This window comes from Haematobia irritans, chromosome 3, assembly GCF_050003625.1.
Source record: "Haematobia irritans isolate KBUSLIRL chromosome 3, ASM5000362v1, whole genome shotgun sequence".
NCBI classification, from domain to species: domain Eukaryota; kingdom Metazoa; phylum Arthropoda; class Insecta; order Diptera; family Muscidae; genus Haematobia; species Haematobia irritans.
The window spans coordinates 140502297-140519039 of record NC_134399.1 but is presented as its reverse complement, the minus strand read 5'-3'; the positions used below and the strand labels follow the sequence as shown (position 1 = coordinate 140519039).

At 36.4% G+C, this 16743-nt stretch overlaps 1 protein-coding gene across 1 annotated transcript; it reads left to right on the top strand.

The window, feature by feature from the left end:
• The first annotated feature begins 6767 nt into the window (after positions 1-6767).
• Positions 6768-16366, top strand: Hesr (HES-related). Its single transcript, XM_075299372.1, has 2 exons — positions 6768-7325; positions 15627-16366. The coding sequence occupies exons 1-2, from the start codon at positions 7140-7142 to the stop codon at positions 16134-16136; spliced, it is 696 nt and encodes a 231-aa protein (XP_075155487.1). The 5' UTR covers positions 6768-7139; the 3' UTR covers positions 16137-16366.
• Positions 16367-16743: the final 377 nt, after the last annotated feature.

Below are 16743 nucleotides of genomic sequence, written 5' to 3'. Positions count from 1 at the left end.
TCATTCACAATCGAATTACTTGGGTTGTGGTAAAACTTACCGATGGCAAGGTAACTTAAAACTTATTAACATCGCCTTCCAAATTATAAGTTAGTCCATACTTTGTATATATTAGACAAAAAAGGTACAAAGGTAAGGTAAATCAACAAATAATTATGAACCGAGCCTGAATTAAAATATGGGGGCTCTATACAATTATGAACTGATAAGGACCAATTTTTGTGTGATTGGGTATCGGTTTATCTGAGAGCTATATATGACTATAGACCGATACGGACATAGTTAGACATGGTTGTTAACGATCCTAGTATATGTACCAAACTTCAACTGAATCGGATGAAATTTGCTCTTCCAAGAGGCTATATATGATTATGAACCGATATGGACCAATTTTGGCATAGTTGTTAAAGGGCATATACTAACACCACGTACCAAATTTCAACCGGATCGAATGAATTTTGCTTCCCCAAAAGGCTTCGGAGGTCAAATCTGGAGATCGGTTTATATGGGGGCTATATATAATTATGGACCGATATTTATCAATTTTTGCATGGTTATTAGAGGCTATATACGTACGCCACGTACCAACTTTCAACCGGATCGGTTAGTCCAATATGACCCATTGGTAATACCATTCGACCTATATCAATAACAACTACTTATGTCAAATTTTAAGTCGATAGCTTGTTTCGTTCGGAAGTTCGCGTGATTTCAACAGACGGACGGACATGCTCAGATCGACTCAGAATTTTACCACGACCCAGAATATATATATATACTTTATGGGGTCTTAGAGCAAAATGTCGATGTGTTACAAACGGAATGACAAAGTTAATATACCCCCCATCTTATGGTGGAGGGTATAAAAAACACTCATAATTTTTAAACCTTCATAGAATGGTGATGGGGGGTATAATAAGTTTGTCATTCCGTTTGTTACACATCGAGATATCGATTTGCGACTATATAAAGTATATGCATTAGAGGTGTGCACGTGAGTAATAGTTTAGTCCCGCGCTCGCACAGTCACGACTGAAAAATCATACTCACGCACGATATTTTTTGGTAGGACTCACGCACACTCACGAAAAGAAAATTTGTATTCACGTACGAAAACGTCGTGACTCACAAAAAATACCGTGACTCACGAAAAATATCGTGACTCACGAATAATTTTATGATTAATTTACCTTACCGAAGTGTCTGAAAACATGAGCATTCTTAATATCGAGAGTGTTATTAAACTCTTAACATCCCAGTTGTCACTCAAATTGTAATTGAATTTAACTCTTAAGCGTTTTATGTTGGTGAGCAGGAATATTTTCGTGAGTGTAATTTGTTACTCACTCACACTCACGAAAATATTATTTTCGTGACTCACGCTCACGCACGACATTTTGGTTTGGTAATCACGCACACTCACGCTGTTGTCATGAGCGTGAATCACGACTCATGCACGAATCACGAAAATTTTCGTGAGTCACGACATTTTCGTGTCACGTGCACAACTCTAATATTCATATTCTTGGTCAGGGAGAAATTCTAAGCCGATAAAACCATGTCCGTCTGTCTGTCTGTTATACTCACGCTACATCCTTCAATAATGGTGCTATCGTCCTGAAATTTGGTACAGATTCGTTTTTTGGTTGCGGGCAGGTCAAGTTCGAAGTTGGGCTATATCAGTCCAAGTTTTGATATAGCCCCCATATAAACGGGCTTTCCAATTTGGGGTCTTGGGCTTATAGAAACCTTAGTTTTTTTCTAATTTACCTGAAAATGACAAATTACCAGTATTTTAGCACCACAAATAGATGTGCTGAAAATGGTGTGTATGGGCTGATGTTTTGACATAGCCCCCATATAGACCGATCTCCCGGTCTTGCTTCTTGCGCCTCTAGAAACCGTAGTTGTTATTCAATATGCCTGAAATTAGAGATCTAGTATCAAGTACGCAAAACTTAAATTTAAAAGAGAATTGTGCCTTAAAATTTTTCCTTACTTCGATTCTTTGCCTCATTGGCTCGGATTCAATATTAAAGACAAAATCTTTGGATTTTTTCAGTGAATACACTATATCGCTAGATGGTCCAATATACACTGAAAACCAGTCCATCGATAAACTGATGCTAAATTTAACTTAATTACAAAAACAACTTGTAACAAAAACAAGTATATACAGCAGTAAGTTCGGCCGGGCCGAATCTTAAATACCCACCACCATGAACCAAATATTAGGGTTTCCTTTGAAATTTCAGGAGGGCTTGAGGACTTGAGGACCCTTCCCGAAGATAATCAACAAATTTTTTAATTGAAATAAAAATCAATCACACAAATTAATAGTATCAATTAATTTTTTAATTGACTGTCAATTAATTTTTTAATTGATACTATCATTTCTGTGATTGAAGATTCTGGATTTATAAGAACCATTTTTTTTTTTTGAGTTTTAGAGGAATCATTAATATCTCTTGTAAGTGTGCAAGAAAATTATAAAATAACGTCTTGATTGAAATCTTAAATCTGTAGAGGTAAAATCTGGAAATTTTACATTGAGTTTCAAGCAATTTTCTTGATCAGTGCGCCTTCTACACCCTCAAGAAGTGAAGTCGGTCTATATGGAGGCATTACCAAATGGACCGATAAAACCTTAATCCGATATACGTTTTTGTGAGTCTAAAATACCAGAATATTTACAATTTCAGGCAAATCAGATAAAAACTACGGTTTCTAGAAACCCAAGGAGTTAAATCGGGAGATCGTTCTTATGGGTGCTATAGTAAAATATGGGCCGATACTCACCGTTTTCGGCACACCTCTTTATGACCCGAAAATACCTCTAGATTTCCAATTTCAGGCAAATAGGATAAAAACTTCGGATTCTAGAAGCCCAAGAAGTAAAATCGGGAAATCGGTCTATATGGGGGCTATACCAAAATGTGGGCCGATACTCACCATTTTCAGCACACCTCTTTATGGTCCTAAAATACCTCTAGATCTCCAATTTCAGACAAATTGGATAAAAACTACGGTTTCTATAAGCCCACGACCCAAATCGGGAGGTCGTTTTATATGGGGACCATACCAAAACATGGACCGATACTCACAATTTTCGGCACACGTATTTGTGGTCCTACAATACCTCTAGATTTCCAATTTCAGGTAAATTGAATAAAAAGTGCGGTTTCTATAAGCCCAAGAAGTAAAATCGGGAGATCGGTCTATATGGGGGCTATACCAAAATATAGACCGATATTCACAATTTTTGGCACACGTATTTGTGGTCCTACAATACCTCTAGATTTCCAATTTCAGGTAAATTGAATAACAACTGCGGTTTCTGTAAGCCCAAGAAGTAAAATCGGGAGATCGGTCTATATGGGGGCTATACCAAACTATGTACCGATACTCACAATTTTTGGCACACGTATTTGTGGTCCTATAATACCTCTAGATTTACAATTTCAGGTAAATTGAATAAAAACTGCGGTTTCTATAAGCCCAAGAAGTAAAATCGGGAGATCGGTCTATATGGGAGCTATACCAAAACATGGACCGATACTCACTATTTTTGGCACACCTCTTTATGGTCATAAAATACATCTAGATTTCAAATTTCAGGCAAATTGGATAAAAACTACGATTTCTATAAGCCCAAGACCCCAAATCGGGAGGTCGGTTTATATGGGGACTATATCAAAACATGGACCGATATAGCCCATCTTCGAACTTGACCTGCCTGCAGACAAAAGACGAGTTTGTGCAAAATTTCAGGACGATTGCTTCATTATTGAAGACTGTAGCGTGATTACAACAGACAGACAGACAGACAGACAGACAGACAGACAGACGGTCAGACGGACATCGTTATATCGTCTTAGAATTTCTTCCTGATCAAGAATATATATACTTTATATAGTCGGAAATCGATATTTCGATGTGTTACAAACGGAATGACAAACTTATTATACCCCCGTCACCATTCTATGGTGGTGGGTATAACAATTATATATACGGCTGTAAGTTCGGCCAGGCTGAATCTTATGTACCCTCCACCATGGACTGCGTAGAAACTTCTACGAAAGACTGTCATCCACATTCGAATTACTTGGGTTGTGGTATCTTAAGACTTCTTAACATCGTTTTCTAAATTGTGAGTTAGTCCATATGTGGTATATATTAGACAAAAAAGGTATGTATAGGCAAGTCTACAAATAATTACGAATCGATATGGACTTTTGCACTGTACGTACAGAGCCAGAATTGAAATATGGGGGTCGCTAATATGGGGGCTATATACAATTATGAACTTGATAAAGGGTGATACGGTCAAAATTTGGTCAATATAAACTTATTTATACGTATAACTTATTATAACGTATTTCTTTCAATTTTGCATTTAAAAAACTTGAGCACCCCTTATTTTGAAGGTGTGTGTGTGTAGAATGTTGCTCCTATTTTGATTTGGAATTCACTCTTCAGTTGTCAAAATGCCGTCCAAGCAAGAAGAGCAGCGTATCAAAATTTTGCTCGCGCATCGCGAAAATCCGAGCTACTCGCACGCAAACCTGGCAAAATCGCTAAAAGTTGCCAAATCAACCGTTACAAATGTAATTAAAGTGTTTGGGGAACGTTTGTCGACAGCCAGGAAGTATGGATCGGGGGGAAATCGAAAACCGGAAGCCGCTGAGACGACAAATAGAGTTGCCGGTAGTTTCAAGTGAAACCCTAACCTCTCTCTCCGAGATGCCGCAAATAAGCTGGGTGTATCGTCTACAACCGTGCATCGAGCCAAAAAACGAGCCGGACTATCGACTTACAAGAAGGTAGTGATTCCAAATCGCGATGATAAACAAAATACGACGGCCAAAGCGCGATCCCGGAGGCTGTACACGACGATGACAATGCTGACGAAGTTTGACTGCGTGGTAATGGACGACGAAACCTACGTCAAAGCCGACTACAAGCAGCTTCCGGGACAGGAGTTTTATACGGCAAAAGGAAGGGGAAAGGTAGCAGATATTTTCAAGCACATAAAACTGCCAAAGTTTGCAAAGAAATATCTGGTTTGGCAAGCCATCTGTACCTGTGGCTTGAAAAGCAGCATTTTCATAGCTTCCGGGACTGTCAACCAAGAAATGTACGTGAAAGAGTGTTTGATTGTTCCGTACTGTTTTGGACGGATTTGGCATCTTGCCATTACGGTAAAAAGGCCATGGAGTGGTACGCCGCCAACAACGTGCAGGTGGTTCCCAAGGACAAGAACACTCCCAACACGCCAGAGCTCCGCCCAATTGAGAAATACTGGGCTATTGTCAAGCTGAACCTAAAGAAGACCAAAAAAATCATTTTATATGGAGGCTATATATAATTATGGATTGATCTGATCTAATTCCTGCATGGTTGTTGGTTACCATATACTATACCAAATTTCAAAAGAATCGGTTGATTTTTGCTCTTCCAAGGGGCTCCGGAGGTCAAATCTGGGGATCGGTTTATATGGGGGCTATATATAATTATGGGTCGATTTCAACCAATTTTTGCATTGGTGTTTGAGGCCATATATTAACACCACGTACCAAATTTCAACTTAAACAAATGAATTTTGGTCTTCCAAGAGGCTCCGGAGGTCACATCTTGTGATCGGTTTATATAGGGGGCTATATATAATTATGGACCGATGTGGACCAATTTTGGCATGGTCATTAGAGACCATATACTAACACCATGTACCAAATTTCAGCCGGATCGGATTAAATTTGCTTCTCCTAGAGACTCCGCAAGCCAAATCTGGGGATCGGTTTATATGGGGTCTATATATAATTATTGACCGATATGGACCAATTTTTGCATAGTTGTTAGAGACCATATACTTACACCATGTACCAAATTTCAACCCGATCGGATAAAATTTGCGTCTCTTAGAGGCTCCACAAGCCAAATCGGGGGATTGGTTCATATGGGAGCAATATATACTTATGGACCGATGTGGACCAATTTTTGCATGCTTGTTAGAGACCATATACTAACACCATATACCAAATTTCAGCCGGATATGATGAAATTTGCTTCTCTTAGAGGCTCCGCAAGCCAAATCGGGGGATCGGTTTATATGGAGGCTATATATAATTATGGACCGATGTGGACCAATTTTTGCTTGGTTGTTAGAAACCATATACTAACACCATGTACCAAATTTTAGGCGGATCGGATGAAATTTGCTTCTCTTAGAGGATCCCCAAGCCAAATTTGGGGGTCCGTTTATATGGGGGCTATACGTAAAATTGGACCGATATGGCCCAAATTGCATTATCAGATCGACTCAGAATAGGGAAAATTTCAATCAAATTGTATAACAATCAAAGTATACTCCTATATGTCAATTGTTTTAGCTATATATTTAGATGTATTGGCAACTCTGTGGCATGTGTTTATTATCCATGCTTAAGATACGAATGGCACCGAACGCGTGGCTTAACATGAATGTAGCTTCAAATCCTACAAATGCCTTGCCAATGTTCAGATTGCTTGTGCGATCGCACTCGAATCCCATACGTCGATTAGGGTTTCGTGTGTGGCTATATGATACTCTCTCACACAAGAGCTTTGTCATCATCATCGTAATCATCATCATTACCAAACAAGTGTCTCTGTTTGTGTTTCTCTGCTAAGTGAAGCTTGTATTCAAGGGGAGGTGCTGAGCAGTGAGTGCATCTCACTAAATAAAATTATGGTCGATGAACAAAGACTGAATCACTACTTGGGAGAACGTGTCTCAGTAAAGACGTCTGTTATTCGCTATTGTTCTTGAAATATCTTTGGCCTCTTAAACATCATCCTTTAGATACGAAAAATAACAAAACACAATACAAAATAAATATTATATTTAAGAAGAAAAAACGCCTTTTAAAAAATACGAAAACAAATTAAACAATAAATTTCTTTCATTTCCAATAACTGAACAAGTAAAGTGATTGTTGTCTTTGACAGACAATTTAAGCCGCTCAAACTGTGGATTTTATTTTGTGATTTTGTTTGCGCCTATTTTTTGTTTGGTTTTTTTTGTTGACGGCAACAAGTACGCGTGCGAAAAAAGCGTGTCACAACGATCTCAGTGACTTGTCGATTAAGTGTTGAAGTGAATGAATTTCACCGCCAGAATGCCACCCAACCATCAGTTTTTGTTGAATTCCCTACCCATGGAGCCGGTGTCGCGCACTTATCAATATCGCAAGATTATGAAACCAATGTTGGAGCGAAAACGACGTGCTCGAATTAACAAATGTCTGGATGAGTTAAAGGATTTAATGACAGGAACATTGCAAGCGGTAGGTTGAATTTTAAGTTATTAGGGAAATATGTGACATATCTCTGTGGCCTACATTAAAAAAAAACTTAGCCTTCAAAGAATTACGAGATGTTTTTCGAAGTAAAAAAATTGATTGGCCTATTTTGCAAGAAGAAAAATTAGATGCATAATAAAACGATGAGGAAGACTGAAAATACATATAAAAAATCTAAGGTTGGTCGGAATCGGTTGTATGAAACAAAATTTGTCGTATTTATCACCTATGAGAAGTATAATTGAAGAGGAGGGTTTTGCATGAAATTTTAAAAAGGGTTGCCACATAGTGGATGTATTTGTGACAATATTTATATACATTTTTGGGTATATCGAATTTGAAGAAGACCGATGTAAAACTTAGGTGGTAGTTATTCTCCCATGTTCCAATATTAAGAAAATCGCAGAATTTTCGTTTTTCTTAATCCTTACACGTCTACATTTAAAAATTTCTCTTTATCGAGGAGGTTTAATTAAATATGCATTTAAGTCAGAGAAATTTTCGATTTTTTTTCTTTTAAGGAAAATATTTTTTTCTATTCCAAATAACAGAATAACAGGGTATTGTTAAGTTATATTAGAGTTCTATCTAAACTTGAACTGGGGACGGGAATGTGAAACTAGGAGTCAGCCTTTTCGATTTTTTATGATTTGTCAGCATAAAAAATTCAAATTACATTACTCTTTCAATACAAATTCTACTTTACAATTTATTCCATGAAAGTGGATAAGTCAATGATGGCCAAGATCGAAGATCGATACATGGGTTAAACTTAATTTTGCAATAGTTGAATTTAAAGACTAAACAAAATTGAGTTCGACTTTTTCTAAAGGCCGATTAGTCGAAATTTATAAAAACTAATATTGAAAAATCGACTTTTGAAGTCGTTGCCTTCCCATTTCAATTCAAAATCTACTTCTCAATTTTTTTTTGTTTAAAGTCGAGTAGTCGAATTCGGTCACTATTAAAAGTCGATTAGTCAATAAAGGCTAACATCAAAGTTCGATAAGTCGATTTGACTAAATTTAAAAAGTTCAAAACTCAATTAGAAATTAGTATATTTGCGGAAATTGAAAAACTAAACATCTCGTATTTACATGAAATCTACAGAAGACGTGGGAGGAGTTTACGAAATCAATACGGGATACCTCCGATTAGCTTGAATTTTTTTGGGAAAGTTTCGGAGTGGTGTCTCCTACATGATTTTTCGATTTTTGGGCGCGGAGGGTGACCTCCATTTTACCCAAGTTTTAAGTGCTTTGAAAAAACTAAACTTTTCCAATTTTGGTTTACAGATAAGCTTATGAAATTAGTACGGGGTTTTTTGATTTTGAGTTGTGATTTGGACCAGGGATCCGGAGCGGTCCATTTTTTTCGCTCCGCTCCGCTCCCGCTCCGGAGAAAAAAAAAACCGCTCCGCTCCGAGAAAAAAAAATCGCTCCGCTCCGCTCCACGCTCCGCTCCGCTCCTCTTCGAGAAAATTATAGTACAAACATTGTATTATTTGTTCAATTGAGTTTTATTTTATTTAGAAAATTTGGGCGGTACATATATGGGAGCTATAGCTAAATCTGAACCGATTTCGATGATTTTTTGCACATATAGTTAGTGCTATAGAAGATTACATTTCGCCAACTTTGAGTAAGATCGGTTGATAAATAAGGGTTTTATGACCTAATTTGACAAAATCGGGCGATACATATATATGGGACCTATATCTAAATCTGAACCGATTTCGATGAAATTTTCAGACTTAAAGGGTGATACAGAAGATTATTTTGTGCTAAATTTGACGACGATCGGTTAGTAAAAAAAGTGCAACGTGACCCCATTTGTCGAAATCGGGCAATACATATATATGGGAGCTATATCTAAATTTGATCCGATTTCTTCCAAATTCAATAACGTTCGTCCTTGTGCCCAAAAAAACTCCCTGTACCAAATTTCATCAAAATCGGTTAATAATTGCGACCGAAATCCTGTGAACAACAAATACATGGACAGACGGACGGACGCCAAGCGCTAGATCGACTCAGGAGGTGATTCTGAGTCGATCGGTATATATTTTATGGGGTCTAAAATCAATATTTCTTGTAGGCACATTTTTTGGCCGATCAAACTTATTATACCCTGACCACTATGTGGTTTAGGGTATAATGACTTTAAAACAATGTGTTGAAATATTTTATTAATTTTGAAGATTTTTTTCAGAAATATTAAATCCATTTTGACTTCATTAAAGGAAGCATTCTAGGAAGCATATGTTAATTTTTCATTTTTTTAGATTTTTTTTCGTCAGTTGTTATCAAAATCCTTTAAAAACGAGTTAACGAGTTATTTTTTTTTCCATATTAAGATTCGACTTCCAGTAGAAATTATGCTATGTTTCAAGTAAAAAGCGTCTTTAAAATAAAGTGTTGAAAAACATGTCTTATTTTTTAACGATTTTTTGCTTTGTAGGCAAGATGCAAAAAGGAAACAAATTTAAAGACAATTTTATTAATTTTAAAGAATTTTTCTTAATTATTAAAGTCACGTTGACCTTACCTCAAAAATTTTATCTTTCATGTTATGATACACATTTTTAAGTAAAATCACTTAATTATAAGGACATTACAACTTCATTCAAAAGTTTATTGCCTTTTGGACAAGAAAACAAGTACATACAGCACTAAGTTCGGCCGGGCCGAACCTTAAATACCCACCACCATGAACCAAATATTAGGGTTTCCTTTGAAATTTTAGGAGGGCGTGAGGACTTGAGGACACTTCCCGAAGATAAATTTAAAGATTTCACCTATGAGGACTATATCAGATTCTGGATTTATAAGAACCATTTTTGTTTGAGTTTTAGAGGAATCATTAACATCTCTTGTAAGTGTGCAAGAAAATTATAAAATAGCGTCTTGATTTGAAATCTTAAATATGTAGAAGTAAAATCTGGAAATTTTACATTGAGTTTCAAGTGAAGTCGGTCTATATGGAGGCATTACCAAATGGACCGAGCCTAAAATACCTGAATATTTACAATTTCAGGCAAATCAGATAAAAATTACGGTTTCTAGAAACCCAAGGAGTTAAATCGGGAGATCGTTCTTATGGGGGATATACTAAAACATGGACCGCTACTCACCGTTTTCGGCACACCTCTTTATGACCCGAAAATACCTCTAGATTTCCAATTTCAGGCAAATAGGATAAAAACTTCGGATTCTAGAAGCCCAAGAAGTAAAATCGGGAAATCGGTCTATATGGGGGCTATACCAAAATATGGACCGATACTCACCATTTTCAGCACACCTCTTTATGGTCCGAAAATACCCCTAGATTTCCAATTTCAGACAAATTGGAAAAAAATACGCTTTCTATAAGCCCAAGACCCCAAATCGGGAGGTCGTTTTATATGGGGACCATACCAAAACATGGACCGATACTCAAATTTTTGGCACACGTATTTGTGGTCCTACAATACCTCTAGATTTCCAATTTCAGGTAAATTGAATAAAAACTGCGGTTTCTATAAGCCCAAGAAGTAAAATCGGGAGATCGGTCTATATGGGGGCTATACCAAAACATGGACCGATACTCGCCATTTTTGGCACACCTCTTTACGGTCATAAAACACCTCCAGATTTCAAATTTCAGGCAAATTGGATAAAAAATACGATTTATATAAGCCCAAGACCCCAAATCGGGAGGTCGGTTTATATGGGGACTATATCAAAACCTGGACCGATATAACCCATCTTCGAACTTGACCCGCCTGCAGACAAAAGACGAGGTTGTGCAAAATTTCAGCACGATTGCTTCATTATTGAAGACTGTAGCGTGATTACAACAGACAGACAGACGGACAGACGGACATCGTTATATCGTCTTAGAATTTCTCCCTGATCAAGAATATATATACTTTATATAGTCGGAAATCGATATTTCGATGTGTTACAAACGGAATGACAAACTTATTATACCCCCGTCACCATTCTATGGTGATGGGTATAAAAAACTTTATTTTAGAGAAATGCGTCTTCCATGTTAAGCAAAATTTGCATTCTTATTCTAAGGACATGGAATCTTTGACTTCACGACAATATTTTTTTCAGTGTAGAAAACTAAAAAATTAAATATAAATAAGATCGTTTAATTGCATTTATTTGACGTTCATTACAAACATCTTTGTAGTAATACGGAATGAAATTGATCGAAAGTACTGTTGTTACTTTTACAACACATACTAGAGATATATTTTGACATTTGCCGTTTTTTAAAACAATTACTAAAAAACACGGTGTTTTCCCCAATGTACGTACGTACAAAACTACATATCGTACATTTTAAACGCTTACTCACACTACGCTAAGTACTAGCTAAATTTGAAATTACCTACACAGTGTAATTTCAAAGTTACACATTTCATTCAAGTAATATTTTATTCGGAGCGGAGCGGTTTTTCATTTGGAAACCGCTCCCGCTCCGCTCCGCTCCGGATTTTAGAAATGCCGCTCCCGCTCCGCTCCCGCTCCGGCAAAAAAAGGGCTTGCTCCGCTCCGCTCCACGCTCCGCTCCACGCTCCGCTCCGCTCCGCTCCGGATCCCTGATTTGGACCCATCCCTTTTTGGAATTTGAGCGTATGTTTTCCGCTTGGTAAGAAAATTTCAGGAAAGTTTATGATGGAGTTTTGACAAAGATTAGCTACGTTATTTTTCAGTATTTGGTTGGGGAGGAGGACTTCCAATCTGCCCGACTATATAATATAATGAAAAATTAAACTTTTGCGATATTCGGTTGGCGAGGGGGATCTCCAATCTGCACGATTTTTTAATAAAGTACCGTGAAAAAACTAAATCTCCGTAAGAGTGATTTCTACAAAAAAAACCCCACTTCATTTTATAATATTTTTTAAAGCAAAATAAAAAGTTTCCCGATTTACAAAAAATTAAAGGGGAAAGTCTAAACATCTTCGATATATCTGGAGTTTATAGGGAAAACGGGGGAGGCTCTGAAGTGACTATAGGATACATTATCTTTCGAGATTTCCAAAAGTCGTCAATGAAAAGTTTACTAAATTAGACCGAAATAATAAACTTTACGAAAATCATGGTAATTGATTTAAAAGCAAGGATTGAAAAAACTCCTATTTTTGAATGCTTATTTATTTATTTATTGTTTATTTTAATCATACGGTAAATGTATGATAAAATGAGAAATAAGCATTGGCTGCTAAGGCCATCAGCTGAATGTTTTTTTTACCCTCCACCATAGGATGGAGGTATATTAACTTTGTCATTCCGTTTGTAACACATCGAAATATTGCTCTAAGACCCCATAAAGTATATATATTCTTAGTCGTGGTGAAATTCTGAGTCGATCTGAGCATGTGCGTCCGTCCGTCCATCCGTCTGTTGAAATCACGCTACCTTCCGAACGAAACAAGCTATCGACTTGAAACTTGGCACAAGTAGTTGCTAGTGATGTAAGTCGGATGGTATTGCAAATGGGCCATATCGGTCCACTTTTACGTATAGCTCCCATATAAACGGACCCCCAAATTAGGCTTGCGATTGCTCTAAGAGAAGCAAATTTCATCCGATTCGGCTGAAATTTGGTACGTGGTGTTAATATACGGTCTCTAACAACCATGCAAAAATTGGTCCACATCGGTCCATAATTATATATAGCCCTCATATAAACCGATCCTCCGATTTGGCTTGCGGAGCCTCTAAGAGAAGCAAATTTCATCTGATCCGGCTGAAATTTGGTATATGGTGTTAGTATATGGTCTTTAACAACCATGCAAAAATTGGTCCACATCGGTCCATAATTATATATAGCCCCCATATAAACCGATCAGCCGATTTGAACTCCGGAGCCTCTTGGAAGACGAAAATTCATCTGATTCAGTTGAAATTTGGTACGTGGTGTTAATATATGGCCTCAAATACCCATGCAAAAATTGGTCGAAATCGGTCAATAATTATATATAGGCCCCATATAAACCGATCCCCAGATTTGAACTCCGTTGCCTTTTGGAGAAGCAAAATTCATCCGATCTGGTTGAAATTTGGTATGTGGTGGTAGTATATGATATTTAACAACCATGCCAAAAGTGGTCCAGATCAGTCCATAATCATTTATAGCCCCCATATAAACCGATCCCGAGATTTGGTTTTGGAGCCACTTGGAGGAGCAAATTTCATCCGAGTTAGTTGAAATTTGGCACATTGTGCTAGCATATGGCCGTTAACAACCATGCCTAATTAGGTCCATATCGGTCTATAGTTATATATAGCCCACAGATAAATCGATCCCCAATCACTCAAAAATTGGTCCATATCAAATTCATAATTAATATAAGCGACCCCCATATTTCAATTTCCAATTTCAATTTCAATTACCTATACATAACTCTTTTGTCTAATATATACCACGTATGGACTAACTCACAATTTAAAAAACGATGTTAAGAAGTTTTAAGATACCACAACCCAAGTAATTCGATTGTGGATGACAGTCTTTCGTAGAAGTTTCTACGCAATCCATGGTGGAGGGAACATAAGATTCGGCCTGGCCGAACTTACGGCTGTATATACTTGTTTTTGTTTTTTTATTTTTCGGTTTTTTGGTTTGGTGGTTCAAGATACAAAAACTCAACTTATTTAAAGACTTTCTCATTCATTATGAAGAAGATTTCAGAAGTTTACCTTAATCCGCGACTTCTACTTAAAAATTGATACTTAAACCAAACAAAATTGACTGTTCGGTGTGCATGCCGAAAATCAGCTTATTCTCTCGGTTACTTTTTTGAATCATTTAATTTTAATAGTCCAAACGTTGTTTAAAATTTTCCATCTAAATTTTAGAAAGATTTTATAAAAATATATTTGATTGCATCATAATAGGTTTATATATAGATTTCCGTCTCTATAAAATATATATTCTTCATCAGGGGAAAAAATTTTAGACGATCTGACAATGTCCATCTGCCCATCTGTTTGATGTAATCGTTCTGAAATTCGAAGATTGGCTAAGCTGAAAAAATATTGTCGCGGGGCCAAAGATTTCCTGTTCAAAAAAATACGACTGCGTCTTTTGCTTAGCAGAGAAGACGACGCTTTTCTATAAAGTCATTTTGTCCTTATAATTAAGTGATTCGACTTAAAAATGGGTATCTAAAAATGAAAGAAAATTTTATTTGTCTAAGGTCTACTTTCCTTTAATAATTGTGAAAAATTCTTTAAAATTTATGAAATTGTCTTTTTGCATCCTGGAAACAAAGCCAAAAAGCGTTTACAAATAACATAGAATATGTTTTTCAATACTTTATTTTAAAGACGACTTTTAGTTGAAGCATAGCATTATTTGTACTTGAAGTCGAGTATGAATTTTGAAAATAAAATTGTCGTTAATACGTTTTTAAAGGCCTTAATGGAACATGAAGGAAAAACAACACAGTATAAACGAATAAACTATAATTTGTCAAAATATCCTTACTTCAGGTCTCCGCTGCGGCTTTTTTTTTTCAGTGTACGTCTGTCCAGGTTTTGGTTGCTAATCTGACTCCCAGATTTGATCTCCTTAGCATATAGCGACTTCCATTTATCCTATCAGAAACCTAACCTCTAAACCTATTTTTAGTCCACATAGACCTGTTCCTTAAATAGAGTGCATTGGTCCACGATATGAACCGATAGCCCGATTTAACTTCTTATGTTGCCAAACACCGCAATTTTTTCTGATTTTCTTCTTAATATTGGAAATTTTAATGTATTTCAGATTCATAGATAGGAGTGCTGAATAGCATGTGATAGGTCCATATTTTACCATAGCTCCCAGTACAATCTCCCTATTTAATTTTTTGCCTTTCAATGTATCGTAATTTTTATACGATTGGCTAAAACCTGTGACGAATATGGTGTATTGGTCTATGGTTGGGTATATGCCGTTGATTTTCATGATTTTGGATATGCGGTCAAATACACCAGTCTCCTGATTTCGCTTCTTGAGGGGATATAAGGAGAAAATTTCCAGATTTTAATTATATTGCTCATTCCAATTTTAGGGGTAAAAATCTACATAATCTTATATACTTGGTATTTTTTAGTTTAGGTTAAAAATTCGCATATAGTAGCCAGTTGTAAAGAATGTATTGGTTTTGTTCTTTTTTGTTTTGAAAATATTAATATACCTTCAATCTAAAAACTATTAACAATTAATTTCACTATTTCATTTCATATTAAACAACAAAATTTTAAAAAAGGCAACTAAATTTTATTTTCTCTTTTACAGGACGGTGAAAATGTCTCGAAATTGGAAAAGGCTGATATTCTTGAACTAACCGTTCGTCACTTGCAACGTCTAAGGGAAAAGAATGCCCTCTATGTAAGACACAATGACACACTGAATATGGAAAAATTCTGGGCTGGATTTCAACATTGTGCCGCCGAAGTAGCACAATATCTAAATAAATTTGATCATCAAATAAGTGGAGAATTAATTCAGCATATTGCCAGTTATGCTCCAAATGTAAATACTCCCAATGCAGCATCACCCGCAATACCACATTTGCCATCGACGGCTTATTTATCCAATAGACAAATGACAGCAAACTACCAAAGATTACCGTATACGAGAAAACCTTCAGTGTCGCCTGTTGCATCTGCACCTGTAACTCCTGTTCCCATTCCAGCCAAAGAGATGATTAGAGAATTAAATGATATCGCTCAATATGATATGGATCGATCTGTGAAAAGAGAAATTATGGATGATCATGATAGATTGGTGTGGAGACCATGGTGACGGAAAATTTAAATGATTACGATTAGGAATAATGAGAATGTAGAATTACTAAGATTTATTTGTATTTTTGTAGTGAAGACATAGCTATAATTACCAAAAAAACAGATTGTTTAAGAGAATGGCCAAATTATATTTATAATTATACTCGTTGTATTAAATACATAGAGTAGGTTAAGTATTATATTTCTAAATAAAATTTCAGGAAATCTAAATATAAAAAAAAAACTAAATTGGTAAAGAGAGATAAGAGATTTCAATAAGGCAAACATATTTAAGAAAGCTTTATAGTTGAAAAGACTGGTGGAAATAATTTCCTTAAGTAACCTTTCTGAATTGGAAGTTAAGTTGATTGGTAGATTAGATTGGCTCAACCCCAGGACCGGTCCTTGGCAGAGAATACAGCCGACCCATTTTTATCGGTGGCGGCTGATACTAAATTTTTGCCTTCGGTGGCTAGACGCCTAAGCCGATACAAATTTGCTTATTCGGCGGCTCACAATTATCCCTTAAAAAATCAATTTGAAGTTATACGCCGTCCAGACTATAAGTTTATCCGGACGACAGTGTTCTTGTCGCACATATCCCAAATGTTGGCTACATTATAAGT